At 35.6% G+C, this 22,794-nt stretch overlaps 1 protein-coding gene across 2 annotated transcripts; it reads right to left on the bottom strand.

Moving 5' to 3' along the window:
- Nucleotides 1-2,859: 2,859 nt before the first annotated feature.
- ABCG57 (ABC transporter G family member 57) lies at nucleotides 2,860-20,966 on the bottom strand. 2 transcript variants are annotated; one of them, XM_004237194.5, is made up of 14 exons: nucleotides 20,262-20,966; nucleotides 19,997-20,073; nucleotides 16,216-16,482; nucleotides 15,337-15,400; nucleotides 15,095-15,241; nucleotides 14,857-14,891; nucleotides 14,481-14,554; nucleotides 13,252-14,183; nucleotides 12,715-13,011; nucleotides 9,883-10,374; nucleotides 7,099-7,247; nucleotides 6,723-7,012; nucleotides 6,499-6,632; nucleotides 2,860-3,219 (listed from the first exon to the last, which is right to left on the bottom strand). In XM_004237194.5, exons 1-14 carry the CDS (start codon nucleotides 20,522-20,524, stop codon nucleotides 3,063-3,065), a joined length of 3,378 nt encoding a protein of 1,125 aa, XP_004237242.2. In that variant the 5' UTR covers nucleotides 20,525-20,966; the 3' UTR covers nucleotides 2,860-3,062. The 2 variants fall into 2 exon arrangements, with proteins under 2 accessions (XP_004237242.2, XP_069153210.1); XM_069297109.1 differs by having other exon boundaries at nucleotides 16,216-16,528; nucleotides 20,262-20,924.
- Between the last annotated feature and the right edge of the window lie 1,828 nt (nucleotides 20,967-22,794).

The following is a 22,794-nucleotide window of genomic DNA, read 5'->3' as shown; positions in this document are numbered from 1 at the left end:
TTTGAAACTATATAATTTTAATAGATCTACGGGTTAGTCACATGTGCTTTTTTGGTCAAATTACAAATTAGGTTTTGTAACGTTGTTTGTTTGAATTGTTAAATAAAGAACACATTTCAAATTATAAAAATTATGTTGAGTATTGGTTGTTTAGCAGAAACTGTGTGCCTCCAATTATAGGTAAGTCATTGGTTATGAGAACAAAACTCTTAAATAAGATTTGCTATGAGATAAGATTTTTTAACATGTAGAAATTGTGTACACATCAAGCCAACAAGCTAAGGTTTCTCTATCACGGTTGGTTCAGAGTCAGTTTAGACTTAGAAACTAAATGATTTACAACTAAAACTAGAATGTTCTATATCTACTTTAATTTCTCCATCACACACAAAGATAGACCCCAAATGAGGCTAGGGTGAATCTTATATTTTCCAATATAGGGGAAAGATGATTGGAAGCTGAAAATTATGAGTGACAGGAATTACCTAGATACTCATTAAAAACTTTATAGTTGAAGTTTAGAAGATAATTTATTTGTTAAACATTGCAAATCAATTTCCAGATATATTTGTTGACCCTATGTTATCACCCAGCTACAATGTTCCAAAAAGAAGTTCTTTAAGGACAAAATCAATGCATGCATGTAGAGTGATAGTCAATTGCTTACAAAGATGAAACTCCTTGAAGAATGAGATGAGCAAATGATCAGAATAACGAGGCAAGTATTTTAAAGAAGAATCGTGACATAACACTTTACAAAACCTAAGCGAAGGTTCAGACCCCTGAATTGATTAAAAAAAGAAGAGATCTCAATAAGTTATGTCATATTGGAATCGAATCAAATGATCATTGACAATATCTTTGATATGAAATTGCGATCAATGTTATAGATGGTGACGAGTTTCTTGAACTCAAATTTTTCATATAGTGTGGATAGGTAAATGATTTGTCAAATAAAATTCACTATTCAAGTATATTTTATGTCACTTAGAAAAGTGATGTTTTTGAACTTATAGTCCATAGATCAAGATATAACACAAGTGTGATATAATGAATCATTGAGCGAAAGTATAACACTAAGAAATAAAGCACCACTTCTACCTCAGGGGATAAAGGATTTTCGTGAAAGTTTAATATATTCTTCTGTGATGATGAAATGAGGCTTGTTTAAATTTGACAACTAGTTTTGACGCACGTGAATATCAAATCATGTACTAGACTATATTTAAAAATAATGTGAAATGTTATTAATTATAAAAATTAGGTAAGCAATTATAAAATGAATGATAAAGTATAAGTTTCTATAAATACTGAATGTAAACTTTCTTATGATTACTACTCAAAGTTAGTCACTCTTAAATTGCCTAGTTACATCTCTTAAATTTACTTTCTCATCTTTATTTCGTAGTGCATTACTTAGTTATTATTGTATTGTTGGAGTCCTTGTTTTTACTTGAATATGTATAATTAATGATTTTCATTTTCAGCTACAAGATAAAGGTTATATGAAAATTATTGAAGGATTTAAAAGGTCTTAAAGTGATTTCATTGAGTACCCCAATGGTTGTGAGATTGTTTAACATAAAGAAAGAAAAGTTTCGATTTAATTGAATAACTTTAAATATCATGTATTAGTGTAGTTGATGCACTTACATATTATTGATTATGAAATTGTTATAAGATTATTTGATCTACATAACTTTCGTTATGTGGAGGAATTGTTATTCAAGAAACTAACAAAGCAAATGTGTAATTTTCTTTGAGAAAAAGAGACGAGCTTCAACAAAATTTGAATGACCAGTCTCTGAGTCAGAAATTATTGATTATGTTGATGCATTATCGATACACATAAAGCTTGATCGCAAATGGGCTACTTGTTTACATGTTGAGGCACAATAATATCTTGGCATTCAATGAATCAAACGCTAGGAGCTACTTCTTCAAATCATACAGAAATAATAATCATCTATGAAGTAAGTCGGAACTGTGTTTGGTTGGGATTAATGACCCATCATATTCAGGAAATATGTGTTTTTTCTTTAGAAAGAGATATTTCAGTCACCATGTACGAAAATAATGTTGCATCTATAACTCGATCGAAAGGAAGATACAATCAAAGAAAACCGGAGAAAACATATTTCACGGGAAAAAAAAGTTCCACACATGATCCTGTGGTTAGATAAGACGTTTAAAAGATTCGTTCAAATGATAATCTTGCAAACTTATTCATTAAAACATTGTCAACATCATTAGAATGCATAGTTTCCGAGATATCAAGTAAAACTTTTATTTTGAGCGGGAGGGGGGGGGATGAAATCTGTATTGCACTCTTTTCCTTTACCATGATTTTGTCTAAATTAGATTTTCCTAGTTATATTTTTTATGAGGCAGCATTCAAGGCGATTATGAGATGTATCACTCTTTTTTCTTCACTAGGCTTTTTTTCATTGAGACACATTATCTATGGACATCCAAGAGAAGATGTCATAAATCCATTAAATGAATGCATTATCTATTCAGTTAATGCATATATTACTTACATGCATAAATACATATTCCCCAAATTATATGAACTATTTTCGATAAGAAATATTCATTTGGGAATTTAACATAATCACTTTTGAAGTGATTTCCATCCTATAAATAGAGTTTTCATTCAATATTATAAGAATAGACAATTAAATAAAATAATCTCTACATTCTACACTTCAAATCTCTTGTTTATATTGTTCGTAGCATATTACTTGGGTTTTACAACAAGAAACATTAAAAAGTCTGCTTATTTTGAACATAAATTTTAAACTGTAGATATAAAGATTGAGCGGGTGATACTTTACTAGGAGCAGGAGAAGAATGAAATGAGGGGTAATTTGAGGGGTGAATTACTAACTATTGAGTTTGTACTTCAGTCTAAATAAGAGGCAAATTAGTGCCAAAGTATAAAGGTGTTTTTTCTTCTTTTTTTTCTTTTGTGCAAATAATGCAGGTCAGTGTTGCTATATATATAGAATCCTATGGAGAAAATGATTAACTACAAAAGAGAAGTGACATTACTTATCAATTCACTTCCTCTGAAAGCTTAGCATGCCAACGAAAGCAATAATTCGACTACCTAAACCTATGAGGAGGAGAATGCACAAACATAGACTCCAATCATGAAGACTGTATCCCCAGTTCATTAGTGCACCGCAACGAGTTATCAGCCACACACCATAATACCTGAAATCACAAAACATCGTGATTTATTACGTGCTTTCAAGTTTGAAATTTGAAATTGTACAATCATATACTTTGCAAATTTAATATTGTTATATACAGAAAGACTACTTTGGTGCATTTTCAACTTTATACATTGTTTGTGGAAATTCATTGATATAGTGATTGATTTATGATTTAAAGTAAATGCTGCATTTTCTATGGATTAAATTGGGTATGTTGTAGTAGTATCATCTTCCTTCATATGGAACACACCCTAAGAGGGGCTAAGAATCTAGAGAGTGAATGAGAAAACTCCACAAACCGTTAAAATGAGAATGGCATTAATTGTAGCTTCGCAAGGCAACTGGACACAAAATACTTGTGAAGCAAAACACGTGGTCTAGTCAAGGAGATGATGACCTTAAATTCTCGACATCATCAGCTTCTACTTACTGAGATAAAATCTTTAATGAACTTATGATTAAAGCTCACAGCTATAAGACTTCTTATCTCTAATGTAGGTAGGTCAGTGAACGATTCTACTTCTTGACGTTGAGAACAAGACGGGTGCCTAAGATAGTATAGTGGCACATGATCGGTGATGCATGGACATAGTATCAAGTCAAGCCATTAGCCCTACTGGATTAAATTCATTATATGCACTTGCATTTAAAGCTGGAATCGGTAATTCCTACCGAATTCTGGTGCATTGGCAAAGAAGAACTATGAATATAGAGGTATCGCTCAAGCAACCTAACTGCTAATTCGACTAGGTCATGTAAATACCCAGGAGTTATGCACAATATTAGTTGGGAAATATATAGCTGCAACTATATCATCAATGGAAATTTGATTACAGCAGTGGTCATCAAGTCACAACTTTTGGCTAAAATCGAGAAAGATATAAAAAGAATGTTAGTCAAATGCATATTGTAAGAAATAAACAACAGACCTAGTATGACCCCAGAGGTGGGGTCTGGGGAGGGTGGGGTGTACGCAGATCTTACCGCTACCTTGTGGGCTATAGAGGTATTTCTGATAGACCCACAGCCCAAGAAAAGCATTTTAAAAACTAAAGAACAGCGTGAATAAGCAATTTTCACATCCACTGTCCAACAACTTAGAACAATGATATAGGCCCCTCTAGAAGCCCTTTTAAATCTCAAAGAACCTATTCATGTTTTGTTCCTTCCCTTTTTTTAAGGAAGGCATTGAAGGAGGGAGTACGGTGATAATCTTTATACATGAGTTATATTTCACAAAAGAAAGAAAATAACATGCTTAATTATTAGGAATTCAAGGCACTATATGTTGTGCAGCTTGCCAATCATTTTACATCATCGTGCATCAATAAAGGATAACTGAAACCAGGACAAAGATCAACAACAAGGCATCTCTCCACTGGTGAGTGGTGGCCTCGCCATCCTAGGAGTATAGCTATTAGCTAAGCAGAAGAAGAAGAAAATAAAGAAGGAAAAAGGGGTCAAAACCCAACAATCATACCTACATGCATTTCTTATTTTATCCGAATTTTCTTTTTTTTCTCAAAAGGAAGGACCACGCATATAGTTGATTTTTGCTCTTCCTAAAGAAAAATAAAAATATCTTTCCTATTTTGAAATTGGTAACTGATAAGTCTCTTTCATATTTGGCTAATTTTTTTCCTGGAGGAGAAAATATTGGACCACTACAAATCGAGGATCTCTTCTTCTTTACTTCACAACATCCACAATGTAGTCCTTAAGAGTTGGAAGTTCTGCTAAGGGGGAGAACCATCTTTCGATATTTTTTGTACCATATTTATTAGTGAATTGTTCATATGTTAGGCAAATTGATCAAATTGTACTAAATTATTATATCTTTCTTGGTATATTTCTTTTTGTTGTGTCATTTATCGCTGTTCAAGGTTTCTTTTGTTAGCTTTTGCATCAAATTTGGTAATTACTATTCAATCAAGTGGTATTAGAGCGAGGTTGAAGACAAGTTCAAGGTGGGTGCATTTCTAGCTGCAAGATGGCAAGGACTTTTTCCTAAGAAAAACTTACCAAAGTGCTATTCCATGTGGAATTTTGAACATTCTTGGTATTATATCTCAAGAGATTAAAATAAGGATATTTTATAACCATTGTCAACCCATACGTATCTTTAACCTTAATTTTAAATATGGGAAGCAGCAGTCATATGTTGAAAGATTATGTGAAGGAGAATCAAGTTTATTGACAGAAAATTAAGGCCAAGGAGCACAACTGTTATGTGTTTATCGTGACTTTTCTTACCTTATTTGGATAGGAATTTTAAAACCACTTTTAACCCATGCATATTTTTTAACCTTAGTTCTGAACATGGCAAGCAGCAGTCATATGTTGAAGATTATATGAAGAAATGAAGTTTATTTTGACAGAAAATTAAGGCCAAGGGGAACAATTATTAGGTGTTAATCTTGATTTTCTTACCTTATTTGGATTTTTGTTTTCTTTTTGATAAAGTATTTTCATTTTGTTTCGTCTTGAAGGTTAAAGCATTTACCATAGTTATTTCTTCTTTTCCTGGAAGAAACATATATATCTATTTCGTATTCGGCTGATTACTTGAAGGAAAATGTTTTGGACGTCTATAAATTGATGATTACTTCACACTTCATGACATCCACAATGAAGTCTTTTAAAGTAGAAGAGTCTCTAGATATTTGTTATACTCTTTTTTTTGGTATGTAGGTCAATTGACCAAACTATATTAAATTACTACTCCCTTCATTTAAATTTGTTTGTTCACCTCCCATTATAATCCCTTTAAAAAATGTCACTTTCTATATTGAGTAACATTTTACGCCTAATATCCTACTTGACATATTCAAGACCACAAATTTAAAGGGTATTTTTGTACATTACACGCATCTTTATTTTAAGACCACAAGATAGTCTTCCTTTTTCTTAAACTCCATGAAGAGTCGAACTAATATATAATGAAATGGAGGGAGTATATTTTTTTCATGTATGTCTTTTTGTTGTTATTTATCGTTGTCCAGAGTTTGCTTTGTCAGCTTTTGCATGATACCCAGCTATTTCAATCTTAACACACGTCATGTCCCGGTCTTCCCTCCCCCCCCCTCCCCCCCCCCCCCCACATCCCCACACACACGTATGAGAGAGGGAGAGAATGTATACTTGTATATTATATACTTATTAAAAAAAAAACATTTGAATGGTCTTCAGTTAAGGGGAAGCCATAAATTGCACGACCAGAACTATTAAGTGTCGAACCATACATAGCTCAATTACTATAGATATGGTCATAACATACCTTTCAGCATTTGCAATGACAAATGCTTCCAGTGCCCACTTTGGATAGCATAAATCTGCCAAGATCTTGAGGAATTTGCCACCATCAGTGCGAGATGCAATGAGCGTCAAAACCACAGGAACAAGTACCGAGCACTATGTATAAGTGAAGCATGTTATTCAGAGGTATGAAAAGAAACAAACATTGTAAAAATATGACATGTTTCACAGGGAATTCATGCTTACTAGCTGAGAGGGACCTGGTGCTAGGAAGATGGCAAATGTGTAACCCATTCCAGTCACACAATACACAAGGCACAGTAACACCACATAATTATCTGCGAAAGAAGATCTTGGGTTGCAGAAAAAGTAGAACATAGATAGATATACAGCAGGCTTTATCACGGTGTTGAATTGATCTATTGTATCTTTGGCAACAAAATGAGCTATGCTACTAATGCCAGAAGCACTTTCTCTCCAGTATTGTAACTTGTCCAATGCAAATGTCCTCAAAGCCGCAATTTTGCATAACAAAGCTGAAGAAGAATTATAAGAATTCAAAACTGAATCAGAACTTCAGGAAAAGAAATTATACGCTGAACTAGAAGGTTATTCAACTTACAGACAGCAATTATAGTGTGTGTATAGCCAGGTGCGCCAAAGCTTTCATCCCTCACTTTGGTTAGTGATCCTAAGCAAGCTCCAGCAACTAAGAGAATAAGATAATCTATTGCTTGCATTTTTGCTTCTCGTAATCTTTGCTTACCTAACCTGGGATAAGTTCAAAAGAAAAACATTATATGAGAGTTCAACTGAAGCATCAGAAAGCTTATATTTAATTAAATAAATTTGCCCATGCATCCAGCAGTGGCAGGTAAGTAAATACATGCTCACAACAAATAACATTTTCCAACAATTAAGTCAAACTTGACCTGCTCTGATGTTATAACACAATAATGACCTGATTTTCAACATAATTGTCGGAGGAAGTTACAAAATTTACTGACTTGCCAAATCTCCAAGTTCGATATCAACCTCAGTCAACTACACTATTACAACTTAGCCTCGATCCCAAGCAAGTCGAGATCAGCTCTACGAATCATCATTGACCATGCCGCTCATTTAAGCTCATCCTAGATCCATGCTATACAAAAATATAATAATAATAATAATAATAATAATAACAATAATAATAACAGAAAAGGTCCAATATGCCATTAAAGTATTTGAATTGAGCAGATATGCTCTTTGTTAATAGTTTAGCTCACATATGCCCTCACCGTTCAATAGTTAGTCCAAATGTGTCCTTAATTTTAACTGAAGTGGTCATTAACCTGATTAGCTGATTGATAAGTTAAAAAGAGCCAAATATGCCCTATAAAGTATGTGAAACTGAACAAATATGCACTTCGGTTATAATATCCAAGAATGATAATCACATACGATCTTCTCTGATTTAACCAAGTTAATATTTTAAACTTTTTGGCTCACAACCCCCTTTTAATCCCACTGATTCTATGTAACAATGTTTCTCCGCTGAGAAAACCAACTCTTGAGGATTGCAGTTATTCTGGAAAAATATTGATTTAGACAATACAATTGAACTTCTAACACAAGATCTGTTGTTATTTTCATAATAACATGGTTGAAATTATCTCGTCCTTAATAAGGACACAAGTGTAGAGCAGGGAATACGAGCATCATAGTGAAAAAACTCAGAAAACTGAAGAGCAAAATTATATTTATAAATTACAGTTTTATCACCGAAGATATGAACACCTGTTACATTGATATAGATTTGGTTTTGGTAAGGGACATAATATGATTTACATTCTTCAGTATGTACAAAACAATAACAATTAAGTTGAGTTGAACTTTTTACTTTCATATTTACAAATTAGTGCATAGTACTGATTGTTACATAAACATGTGTAGAAAGGAACTGTTGAATCTGTACATGTTAATGAAGGCATATCTGCTCAATTTCACGTACTGTAATGACATATTTAACCCTTTTTCTCTTATTAATCACCTTATTAGGTTAATTGGAGGCTCCAGTTAAATTGAAGGCATATTTGAACCAACTATCGAATGGTAAGGGCATATGTGAGCTACACTTCTAGTGAAGGGCATATCTTCTCAATTTTGATATTTTAAGGACATATTTTTTACCATTTTTCGTAATAATACTAATAAGTACTCCAAGTTTTGTATATTTCTACTAGCATATAAATCTCAGATAGGACTAAACACTCCTAGAAAGCATAACCTAAAGAAAAAGTACTACCATAACTAAAACATAGTCGCAACTAATAGGTAAAAGAGACATTAAAGAAAAAAAAACATAATGCCTCTTTGAAATGCCTGAACGTGACTAAAGACAGTGATTTGACAGGTAATGATCAACTTTCTTAAATGCTAGCTGTGCGCAGACACTGTATCTTATACATAGGTCTTGACGACAACTTAACACAAAGGGTCAAAAATAAGTAGACATACGAAGAAGAAGAGGGATGCACTTCTTTTTTATTTCCTTATTTTGCACATTTCTTTTTTTTATTATTTCTTTACTTTTATGTTTGAGAAGTTGATTCATTGCCAACGGCTAGAAAAGTTTCATCAAGATAGATTCAGTTAACAACATATAATCCTTGGAACAACAGAATTTCATTTGATTGCTACCAAATCAGAATGCTGGAATTTCTGTGAGGATCTTTGTTTGAGGGAAGTAGTGGATCTTATAAAAATTGACCGACCTTCATTTTGATGAAAAAACCTTGATCTCTGGAAGCTTTCTTAACTCTTCTTTTTAGAGTTTACTCCTAGCCACAAGTTGGGAATATGCAAATGTCCCAAACTACCTAAGTGTAAGGGCACGTTAGCAACTATCATCATTCTTTGTTTATATCAACAAAATCACTACGGTTATAAACTGATGCTCAAAACATTAGACCACTATAGAAGATTCAAATATTGCTGCTTCTTGCAGGCAGCTTCAGCTACACTTCTCCTCTTCAATCGCTTAAGATTCTATAGAGGGTTATTATTGATCACACTGGATAAATTGCTTGCCTGTCAATACTGATGTAACTAAAGTAAAACTAGATACTGGTTGTGATAAAAACAAACAGATAATGATATCAGTTATCGAGCAATTCCAGGAAAATATTAGGTCACATAAATATGCAGGAACCTTTGTTTAACTTGGGCAGTGTCAAAATATGTGAAAGTGAGCTGGGTAATGGGTATAAAGATGACTTGGGACTCCAATTCCCAAATCACTGGTTAAATACTTGAGAAAATTTTTCACTTACCTTTTTGTAAAGATTTTTTCTATATTATTAATTCATAGTAAAACACAGAACAAACCCTCCAATTAAAAGAAATTGATTTCGCGAATATGTACCTTCCAATGAAATACTTATATTGCAGAAGAACATTTGGAGTTCTCCGGTTGGAGAGGTCCTTTGTCCTCATAAAGTTGTGCAGTATAATATCACGTTGGCGCTCCACGTTAGTCTTCATGTCTAGCCACATTTCGCCCGCAAAGGAATTTTCCTCTGTTACATGATCAAAAATTGCTTGAGTGTCAATGTTTAATTCCACTGGTGAAGATGCAAGCGCAGCAGCACTCTGTTGCATTTCTGGAGGCACAGAATAACCATTGTGAAGTATCCACAACACAGGAAGCTCCTTGTAGTTCACATTTGAACTGGTGCTTGGCTTCACCAACCCTTCCAAAATATCTATGAAATAATCCGGAGGATTAACTCGTTCTGGTACCTCGATACCATGGCCTGCAAAGTAGTTTTCAACTTTCTTTACAGGACCGTGGTAGACTACAAGACCACCTTTTGCTAAGAGTATCAAATCATCAAACATGTTGAATAAGGTGTAGCTGCAAAGTGGCAAAAGGTGATAATGAGAAAAGGAAATAGTTAGCAGCCCTAAGAAGTCCACTTCACTGTATTTGCATTTCCAAAATTGATTAAAGATGGATCTTGGGCCTAACTCAACCCCAAAGCTAGCTTAATATCATCATTCATCGCTAGAAGACGCTTGATACTACTGTGACGACAGGTCATTATTGTTGCTATCCTATATATGTTACGCAGCCAATAGGGATTTGATACATACTTGAGATCGGGGTTGAAACTGCCTGGAATAGAGTTATTGCTTGGTTGAACCTGCTTGAGGTGCATCGATAGAGCGTAGCTATTGACCTCAAGGGTTCTACGCTGCTCCTGGTACTGAGCCACTGACTGCTTCAGCTGATTCAATTCGTTCCCTCTACCCTCCAATTACTTCTGACACTCATGTTGGATGGCAACTGCTCGCTTTAAAATAGCATTCTCTTGTATAAGAGCTTCACACTGCTGCTTGAGCATCAATTCACCCCCTGAGCGGTCACTTCCAATTTCTCCTTTCATATTTTCTCTTTTAATTCCAATGGTACCAAAGGCAGAGAAGAAGCCGGCAGAAAAGAAGCTCGAAGAGAAGAAGTCCACCGTCGCCGAGAAAGCTCCGGCGGAGAAGAAGCCAAAGGCCGGGAAGAAGCTACCCAAGGACGCCGTTCCGTCGAGAAGAAGAAGAAGGCCAAGAAAAGCATTGAGACTTACAAGATCTACATTTTTAAGATACTCAAACAGGTTCATCCTGATATTGGGATTTCCAGCACGGCTATGAAGATCATTAACAGCATCAGCAATGACATTTTTTAGAAGCTGGAGCCTCTCTTCACGAGAGAGAATTGAAATTATTTTTCTTTTTAATTAAAAACTATTATTTATAGATTCATAGACAATTTTAGAAATTCAATCTTAATTTTTTATTAATTATTTGATTTTTTATGATTTTTTTTTAATTTATAAATCTGCAAGATCGGAACGGGAAAAGAGGAACTTTTGATCGGAGAAATCTGAAAGAGAATTTTTTTTCCAGCACATCATGTCTGCTATAGTGTGCTGAAAGAGATCGAATTTGTTTTCAGGATTTTCAGCCGTTGTCATCGCCGTATGTGCTGCTGCTGGTTTCGAAGAGAATTGACCATACTTTTTCTCCGGAGAGGTCTAGTTCTGATTCAGATCGTGTTTTTTCAGGTAATTCGATTACATCGTCAGCACTCAATCATCTTCTCATGCTTTTCTCTGACATGGACAAGCAGTTGGTTGAGAGAGCACTTGAAGAATCCAGTGATGATCTAGATTCTTCTATAAAACGCCTGAATGAGCTCCGCTTGGGATCTGGTGATAATCTGAGGCCTGAGGCAGGAAGCTTTGGTGCTACGCATGAGTCCAGCAGCCAGGTTTTTACTCAAGGTGCAGCTACAACTAATGGTGAGACCACATCTGCTGAGGATATATCTTCTACAAAAGTGGTGCATTTTCAGGGTACAGAATGGGTGGATCTTTTTGTTAGAGAGATGATGAGTGTGTCGAATATAGATGATGCTAAAGTCTGTGCTTCACGAGCTCTTGAGGCTTTTGAGAAGGCCACATGTGCTCGTGAAACAGATGCGTCCTGCAGTTTCCAGAAGGAGAATACAGTTTGAAGCTCTTATACAAAAGAATTCTATTTTAAACGAGCAGCAGCCATCCAGCATAAGTGGCAGAAGGAATTCGAGGATAGAGGGAACGAGTTGAATCAGCTGAAGCAGTCGGTGGCTCAGTACCAGGAGCATCTTAGAACCCTTGAGGTCAATAACTATGCTCTCTCGATGCACCTTAAGCAGGCTCAACAAAACAATAACTTTACTCCAGGGTGTATCAACCCCGATGTCTTTTAGTATGTATGAAGTCCCGACTGGCTGCGTAACATATATAGGATAGCAACAGTAATGTCCTGTCGTCACAGTAGTAGCAAGTGTTCCCTAGAGATGAATGATGATATTAAGCTAGCTTTTGGGGTTTGATTTAGAACCAAGATTCATCTTTACAGTTTTTAAGTGGACTTTTTGGTTGATTTCCAATATATGATGAAAGCTAACTGCCTATTGCAGGAGAACAAAACAAGGATTTCAGTCACAAGACAATAGAAAACATATTCATCGATCAGAAGGGAATTCCAGTAGCTAGACGAAGATTTCTTCTGTTTTAAAAATTTCACTTAATTAATGGCTCCCTGACATTACAACTAGGAACTGCATACTTTTGTAGTTATGTGCTGCAAGATAACCTATAAACAGAAGGGATCAATGTATATGTAGTATCAGTATCAAGTCAAAAGATCTGTAGGTTACCTTGGCTGGTGGACAACCATGCAGATATTGACTCCTTCAAGGGCTTCTCGTCGAAGTGCTCTTAGAAGTAATTGAGAAGATGAACTGTCTAGTCCAGAAGTAGGTTCATCGAGAAACAGAAGTGATGGTTCCATTACCAACTCTAGCCCCACATTCACTCGTTTCCGTTGGCCTCCAGAGATACCTCGCTTCTCCACTGTTCCAACCAAGGAACCCCGCACACTCTGTAAACCCAAGAAATCAATGACTCTCTCAACAATAAGAACCTTGTCTTGCTTTTGCAAATCTGCTGACAACCTTTACAAAATACAAAAACTCAACAAGTTTTATCTTTTGAACCAAACAAGGATCAAATCAACTTGAGATACGAGCCAGCAGTAGTCAATAGAACAATATGATGATTTAGAAGTAACTGACAATTTTGAAATGTAGCCTGTCCTGATCATTATAACATGATCTCTGAATTATTTTTTTTAAATGATAAGATAATGAAGATTCCCAAGGACATAATATCTAATAGAACCAACTATTACATACCTGCACCTTGCACTGAACCATAGATTCTCCTCAACAGTCAAGTTGCCATGCACAATATCATCCTGTGGCACAAAACCGACGATTTTTCTGTACGAACGAATTGGTTCTGATTTTCCATTTATAAGAATGGAACCAGAAATTGTACATCCAACAGTTTTTCCTGCAAGAGCTGAAAGGAGAGTAGTTTTCCCTGCTCCTGATGGACCCATGACAGAAGTAATACGACCAGGCATGATTTTTCCATTAACAGATCGTAACAGATGCTTCCTTTTTCCTTTCAAAGTAACAGTTAAGTCTTTAAAACCTATCTCAATTACAGGTCTTTTCTTGTAATCAGTATTTGTGGCCATTGAGATTACACCAGAGAAAGTAAGGTTGTTATTCTGCTGTTGCTGAGCTTTTTCTCTCTCAAGTTGTGCATATGCATACTTAAAGATTTGGCTATGAGTATGAATATCTTTCCCTTTGGCCTTTTTGGTTTTCAAATTTCTTTCTTTGATCTCCAAACTGAAAGATTCCGAACTATCAAAAGTTTGTTCTTCAATCTCATTAATCATCGTCATCAGGGGACTAGATCCTATTTCCTCTACTTCAGATGCGCTTTGCGATTTGTTGGACACTAAAGAAGTACTTTGCTCATTTAATGGATATGGATTACCATCGGTATCAGTATATTCCTCATTCAGTACTGTGACCTTGTCACTGACTGTTATATTTCGCTTGCGAGAAAACTTGCGAGAAAATTGCCCTTGCAATTCAACTGCATGCTTTTTAGCAGCCTCTTTTGCACTTTTCCACCTTGCACGTGCCTGTATCTTTTCTTTCACAACTTTTGCAGCTGCTTCCCGGGATCTAGCAAGTCTCCTTTCTCGTACGGTGATGATTTGGTCCGAACAGTTGTAAATTATAAGTAGAAGTGTGGCTAAAGCTGCCTGCAAGGATGAACAGGAGTTGAATCTCCTATGGTGGTATAATGTCTTGAACATCAATCAATGAAGAAGTTCAAATACTAAAGACCGGAACCAATTTTCACTACAGCAAGGGAAAGGTAGTACAATATTTTCTGAAATTTTTCATCAGCAAAAGGGTTATGGCAACAGTATAGTGAACTTCAATTGAAACCACAGTGCATTACTGAATTCAGTGCTCACTTCATATAAACCTAGAAACAACAAGAAACTACGAAGGGATATCAGGCAGGCAGAGACTTGATAATAATTAAAACTTACTATGAGCATCGCCCCATATGCATGAATATTCTGACTTGCAGTGTTCGGATTACATGAAGTCAACTTGAAGCATCCTGAAAGTCCATCAAGAGGTGAATGTTACATGAAGCAGCGACATTCGAGAAAGAATCTCAACTCATCCAACTGAAATATGGGAATAAAAAGGGAAAAGGTAGAAGTACCCCCCTAGACTATGACCGAAATTCCAGAGACACATCTTAATTAAACTAAGGTCTTATTACCCCCAAACCCTTTTTTTGTAATTTTGTGCATTATCCCGAATAAAAATGCATTTCTTATTTATGTTGCATGAGAAGACAACTATTTTAAGAATGTACTGAAAATAATTGGTCACCCTCCGCCTGGTGGAACTTACGTTTCTCAGCCGTAGAACCCGTGGGGCAGTAGTTCCTGTAATGTTAGGGTAAAGATTAGCCTTGAAAGGATATACGAGGAGTAAAATTGATGAAATATCACGAAAGAAGTGTAATGTGCAAGTATAGCTAGGTAATAAGGATTTCCTAAGTGATTTCTGTAATCAGATATAAGCCTCATTTGAACATTATACAGCAAGAAGATAACCGAACTTCAGGGTTTTTGAGAGAAAATAGTACCCACTACTGCAAGGATTCTCCTCCGTATTTGTTGGACAATATGATCCCGCAGAACAAAATACCTCTGAGCTGCTGCGAACATCAGACCAAATGTTTGCCCCACCACAAGTATGACTTGGCTGCCCAGGAGGTAATTGATAACTATATCTATAGACATACCAATAAACATGTTATGCAAACAAAAAGTGGGCAGTAAGAATTAAGAAAATCAGAGAGGCCTTGTATCAAGAATCTGAACTCACGGTTCGCATATTCCAGTATCCCTATTGAGTGTGGCAAGTGGACAGTAGGAACCTAAAGGGCAGGCTAGAAAAATGAAAAAGCTATCAGGCATCTTTTCTTTTGTTAAGAATCAGAAAAAATACTTATCAGAAAAAATAGAAACTAAGACTTAAGAAGTTGAATAAATGTCACCAAAATAAGTAAAAATTAGAGCAACACTTAACTATTCCATGTAATGCATACATATATTGAAGGCAATGTAGCAAAATATCAAATTACTGGATATGGCACTATATATGCTGAGTTAACAGCAATCCCTTTTATGGAACTTGTTCATTTAGGATGTCAATGTATAAGTTAATTATATATATGCGCAAAAAATCTTGAACTAAAATATCATCATCTAGAGACAGATTCATACATTGTAGCACAACCTTAGCACACGCAGTTTATGATAACCTTACCAGCTATTTTAACTCAGGATTCAGAAAAGGGAGTAAAAAATGTAGGAAACAACTGTTAGGATGTTAGTCCTATATACAATCAAATAGTCGGTCAATCTTGTCTATTTTCCCAAACAAACAACAATAGAAGCCCCCTCCCTGCTCAACTAAAGCTGCAGTATGCTAGTTATCTCTTATATTAATTTACCATAAGGCTACTGCAGACATGCTTACAAACAAGAATTACACTGTCTACTCACAGGAATCTAGAAGCTAGTGATTAATAACTTCCTTGATACTAGAGCATAAATGAAAAACAAGTCCTTGTAGTAACAGAAGAATTAACTTCTAAATTTGTAGTTTTTCCTCATAAATGGTTGAAGAAGAAGCAATTGATAATATTGTTTTTTGATTATTATTTTTTCGAAAAGTTGATAATATTGGTTATGTACTTACGTATCATACAGGTAAGACCATGAGGACAGAAGAAACCCTCACAGCAGGCCTGACAAGCAAGAGTTCTCGCTGGCATTTCTCTAGAATTCCTCAAGTCAGGATTCTGATCTGAGTTGGTGCTACAGGCCCATCCTGGTTCACAGCCTGGAACCCAAGAGGTCAAATTACAGTTTCTGTTGGGCGTTAAATAATTGGACCCTGATGTTATGGTATTACTGAAGTAGGAACTAATTTCTGCAGAAGTACACAACCTTCTTTGAATATCCCCTGTTCAATATATAACTTTCATCAGATCTTTGAACTGTACTGTAGCCTGAAGAGAGCGAATAATGGCACAAAATGTTTAGCAATAGGAAAGAAAAGGACGTCAGATTCAGTCTGTTCCAGCATCATTTTCACTTCCATACAAACAAGAAGAGGAGAAACAATAATATAAAATCAGAGAAAACGGAAAGGAAAAAGTGTTTGAGTTCAATGAGCTGAATTGGGTCCGATTCAGCACATACCATCTATTGAGAAAAAATGGCGAACAAAAAAAACTGTCACCTGACATAAAATTATCTATATAAAGATCAATCAGGTTAATCTGAACTTAACTAAATCTATAATTTCTAAAGAAATATGTTAAGCATATATTAACAATATAGGACATATGTCGGTCTGGTGTAGTTGGTGTCAGTCAAAGATATGACAGAGAAAGGTTCCAGCATGCATTTGGTGGACAGTTGGGAAGTAAAGGAACTTCAGATGTTTTGGGACACTGTAATTTCATCCAGAGGATAAAATTGAATTGCATATTACTTTTCTTTTTCGGTGCAAACAAAGCTCAGTAAACAACCAGACTCATACTTGAAGTCATAGAATTCCTATAAGTTTTTGTATAGGGGAACCTCTAATTTTTTTTATCTGCTTATCAGCACAACCGAGGAACTATCTAGGTGCCTTCGGCCTTCAGTATAGTTTACTGCAAAAGCTCCAATAACACTTTGGCCTTCAGCATAGGCATAAAAGAACTTGATATTTCTCTTCATCAGAAAAGAACTTGGTATTTCTGTCACCCTCCTGAAACCATTGCATGCCAGCCTTTTGTTTCCGAAATTCCTCCTCCAAGTGTAGGTATCAGTTGAAATTTGCTAGAAGCCTAGAACCCTGTATAATCTCTCCTAGTTACTAGAGGAATGTGACTCCAGATTTGGTTGATAAGCCACAGCAGGCGCCTATGCCCCGCAACCAGTGGGGCGCGGACCATCCCAGCCACCACCCAGGCCGGTATTTGTGCCGAGACTTCAGACGGCCATTGCCCATTCTTGCAGCACTTGGGGCATGCAGAAAACCTTAGTGCCAGCCATTCCAGACTTAAGAGCTCAGCCTGCCGCTGTAGCTCCCCATATTGAGGTACCACGGTACCAATGGTTACTCAACCCGTGGTACTTGGTGTTTGATCGTAGCTTTCTTAAATCTGTTTTACTATGCTTCTTTCTTTTCTTCAGCTCTTGAGGCTTGTTAACATTGGTAGCGGGTTAAGGGTTGGCATACCTACTGCTGGGATTTAGTAGGTGCCATCATGATCTGATTTTTAGGTCATGACAGCCTCATATCGTATTGGTGCGGGGTGGATGAAACGGAAGCTCGTATTAGAATCTTGTGTGATAAGAAGGTGCCACCAAAACTTAAAGGCAAGTTCAACAAATAGGTGGTTAGACAAACTATGTCGTATGGGAGAAAGTGTTGTCCGGTCAAGAAGTCCCACGTTTAGAAGATGAAAGTTGTGGAATGAGGATATTGCAATGGATGTGTGGTCGTACTTGGAGAAGATGGGATTTAGAAATGAAGATATCATAGACAAGGTAAGAGTGGCTCGGTGGAGGACAAGATGCAGGAGTGATGTCGAGATGGTTTGGACATGTGAAAAGGAAATACATGAATGTTCCCAATGTGGAGGTGTGGGATATAAGCTATGGATGGTTTCAGGAAAGGTAGAGATAGATCGAACAAGTATTGGAAAAAGTGATTAGACAAGACATGACACAATTCCAATTTACCACGTACATGACCTTAGCTAGGCGGTTGTGAAGGACAAGGATAAACATAGAAGATCAGTAGGTTATAAAATGTTGTTTCTCTTATCCTTCCATACTAGTAACCCTCATATTACTCCATTAGTTTCATGAACTTCGACTATTGTATTATCTTGGTATAGTTATTCTTCCTTTTTCCGAAATGTTTTGTCATGCTTCCTATAGAATTTTGTTATGGCTTCTTTACTTCTGCTATGTCTTTTTCCACTATTTCTTTTTCCTTAAGTTGAGGGCCTATTGAAAACAGTCTCTCTACCTCCCAAGATGAAGGTAAGGTCTAACACTCTATCCCACCAGACCTCACTTATGAAATTACATTAGTATATTGATCACACGTGTATATCACACACAAATATACAAGTGATACATAGGGGATACATATCTCATCTTCTTCCATGTCATCACCTACTGTGAATTTGAATAAAATTTTAAGTAAACCACCTTAAATCTCCATCAAATCACCCCAAAATTGAGATTCAAACTCCTTAAGATGTACCAATCTATTCCAACATCCACTCAAAACAAAATATGATTTTGAAAACCTGAACTTCCAAACACAAGCTTAAGCAAGCTTCAATGGCTTTCAATGGAATTTTACATCATTATAATATAAGGTTTCTAATGAAATTTTTGTATGAATTTGAAATACCCCAAATGCATTTGAGTTAGTGCTAATAATTACAGGTGTGACTAGAGGTGTGATATTCTTTTCATTTTTATGGTTCTTCAAATAGCAAAGATTGATGTACTTAGATGCTGAGAGCACAGCCAATTGAGAATACAGTAGTGCAAGTAAAGAGGAAGGCTTGCTGGTAATATTCAAAGGCATTGAGAGTGGATCCTAGTTGCGGACAAAAATACAGGAGCATACGAGAGAAATAAGTGCTTCGATTAAGACTAAAAACGTGAGAATTAGGCAGGAGAAGCAAGAAACAGAGAAAAGGAAGCTTTAGCCAAACTTTGTATTAAAAAAAGGATAGGATTTCGGACTAATACTAGTAGCAATTTATGAGTTCAGATAATATTGGATGCTTTTTACTCTGGGCTGCCAAACTGGATAGTTCATTCAAAATAAAATAGGACAAACAAGAAGAGATTGATATCTTGTATCTTAAAAGCCTAATGTAATCATGCACAAGATTGTATATCTTGAACGGTTTAGATGCGAGGCAAGTGACAGTCCGCGGAGAAGTCTATGGCCTGAAAGTTCGCTCTGCAATAACAAATAAATTCCCCTTGAAGATGCCACCGTATTTATCTAATTGTCTGCAGTTAATTAAACTTGTTTCTCTCATCAAAGGAGAAAATGCTAACATTGTAATCACAGCTTTATTACTTGATTAGCTAATAGCATCAAATACGAACAAGACTGACGATCTAACAAGATGAAAGTAAATGCAACCACCGCAAACTTATCATCAGAAGAAGTTACTAAAAAAGTGACTTTATTTCAAAAGCAAATCAACAACACCAAGTGATGTACATGAATAGAATAATTTGATGTTAATTGTCTCCTTCATTTTTTCCTGTTGTTGATAATTTATGCGAGTTGTCTCATGCTGCTACCTTAAAATCACATTTGCAAACTAACAAAAGAAAAAAAGGAACACTTAGTAGATAAAGTCATTCTATGGGAGGTCTGAAAGGACTCTCTCTAGCAGTTGCTTCGTTTTGTGAAAATAGAATTTGAAAATGTCAAATACCTTTTGTTCTGGTTACACAAGCACTGAGAAAAGCGAGATTAGATGAGTAATTGAAGGCATGGTTCCATTCTTCATCTCTGCAACACATCATATCATCATTACGAATAAATTACATATCCGAGAACATAACATATATAATGATTAAATTGGACCAACAATTTGCCTTTCTTACTATAAATAAATGTTATCACATTCCCTGTCGTCTCATCGTGATTCAACTTCCCTTTCCCCACACACACAAAAATAATAATAAGCAAAGATTTACCGATTCAGAATGCAGAATTTGAATTTATCCGAAAATTGGTTGTCGAAAAGGCCTAGCGTCAGATTGTATATACGGTCATATACAGTTCGAGTAACTAAATCAAGCACAGCCGGATTATCGAGTTGTGAAGCGGTGCCGACACCGTTGACTATGGATTGACTCAAAACGAACTTGACTGAGCTTAAGTGCAAATTCACTAAGCTCACCAGGAAGACAATGATGGCGAACGTCGGCGACTTTCTCCGCCGGTGAGTCTCCGCCATAGCACGGTCCGATTAGGGGAAGAAAAGGAAAATAGTGAGAAATCATGGCGCCAGCGAATGATTAAAAAGAAGGAAAGTGCAGAGATAGTGGGTCCCATTTTCTGCATTTCTCTTAGGAAGAAGACCATGTCTTGGGGACTGGGGAGCATAAAATATTATTCTACTCCCGTTGAACATACCAAACCACCCTTCAAATTCCTTATTTTATATCTTCTTTTAACTTTTTGTTTGACCAAAGGCCGCCGGCAAAGGGAAATCTCCAGTATCTTTTAGCATAGTTTCGAGAAACACTCAATTAATCATAATATATGTCATATTCCTATGAATATGAGATTCAATAGGCAAACATGATTTTATGAACATAATTTCCAACAACATCTACTATATTTTGGCTAACAATAGATATGAATATCTCATGAGGTCATTAATACATGAAGTCAAATTTAATATTGAAGGAGAGACATTCACTTATAGCATGGATTTTTTTCGTATTTACAACCTACGTATTTTGTTATTAAGGAACTCATATTTTCTTTGGTTACAATCAGTGGCAGACCCAAGATTTTCACGAAGTGAGTTCAAGATGGTGGGTTGGGAAATTTGAACCCTCTTCACCACTTGAGCAAGGGTCACACTTGTGTTAATGAGTTCAAAAGTTAATATATACATATAAAAATTAAAAAAACTGAGTAAATATACATATATATACGGAGTTATTTTTTAACGAAGTGGATTCATATGAACCCACTTGAACCAATATAGAGCCGCCCCTAGTTACAATAGTATGCACGACATGGTAACTATTAACAAGACAAGACCTAGTTATGCTAAGATCTTCATGTATATCTAGTATTTGATTTTCTAAAATTCGTACAGATGAAAATTATGAGTGATGTTACTAAAACATTAAAAAGTAGAACATGTTAAGATACAATTTAACATGTTCCGTAAATATTTTAAAGAGTGCAAGTTTTAAGGTCATGAGTCATGACCACGAAGAATGCAGAGTGCTTCATTTTGAATTGAGACATAAATTGGAGGATACTGACTACTGAGGCAATGGGCAAGAAAAAAATGAAGGAAGAGGGAACAAAGGAGGAGAAATGGGTATAACAAAGAAACAATGGAACTCAACTCATAGGGTATTCACAAGGCAAACAATAATGGTATGAGTGTTATAGCTAAAACAACAAAGAAAAAAGAGCAACTACTGCTAATCCTTTTGTCGTCTTGATTGATGATGACCCACAAAAAGCACCAGAGAATGCAGGTACAACAAAGAATGATAAAGAGCACAATATTGAAGCAACTAGACACTAGTGGGTCAATTAATATATACGAAAGAGAGGTATATAGGTGATAATATAGCTTCAGAACAAAGAGAATAATTCAACAAGAATACATACGCATGTACGAGAAGACAAATGTAATGATGAGATAGATACATTGTCTAGCAGCCCTGCTAGTAATGGGACACCTCTACATAAGGTTTTGGCACTCATACATGACCACTTGCAAACATAAGAGCTTCGTCCATTAAGATAAGAAGGAGATGATAAGTGCAATCATAAGTGCCCCAATTTTTATCGTATCGCAGCAGGTGAGAAGGCGATAAATAAAAAAGTTGATTGTAGTCCTCATAGATAAAGTCTTGATTTTACCTGGAACATGTTTAGAGATACAAAAAAATTATGAAGAAAGATACTCACCTGAAATGGTCACTTTTGAAGCTAAACAAACAAGTGCAAGATCATTGAAGTTAATATTAAGTAATAAATATAGTATGCTTATTGATACAGTTACAAAATCACCTAACCTCAGTCAATACTACCTCACACGCAAGAGTCCCCAATGTTGAAGCTACACAAGATTTTCACTTATCAGATAGTTCAAGAAATAGACCAACATAAAATTTAAATAAAAAAAAGATAATGAAATAATTGAAGAGACAAATGAAAGAAAAATCATAACAATTTTACAAAAATGTAGAAGGATGCAGACTTGTCACCAAAGGCTTTGATAAAAGATTGGAAAAACAAATGAAAGGTTAATACAACATCAAGACTATTGGGTCAATTCCAAGAGAGGGACCAAATCAAATTCATCATAAATCTAAAGCTTTAATATGAAATATTAGATAACACATCATTCTTTTCACTGAGTTCAAATCTTATATGGTTATCACAATTATTTTTATTGATTTGATGGAATCGTTTCAATAAACAAGTTAGATTCAGAAGTATAAGGAGGGATTGAGCATGTCATATGCT

Source organism: Solanum lycopersicum, chromosome 4, assembly GCF_036512215.1.
Source record: "Solanum lycopersicum chromosome 4, SLM_r2.1".
Classification (NCBI taxonomy): domain Eukaryota; kingdom Viridiplantae; phylum Streptophyta; class Magnoliopsida; order Solanales; family Solanaceae; genus Solanum; species Solanum lycopersicum.
This window is presented reverse-complemented; position numbering and strand designations above follow the sequence as displayed.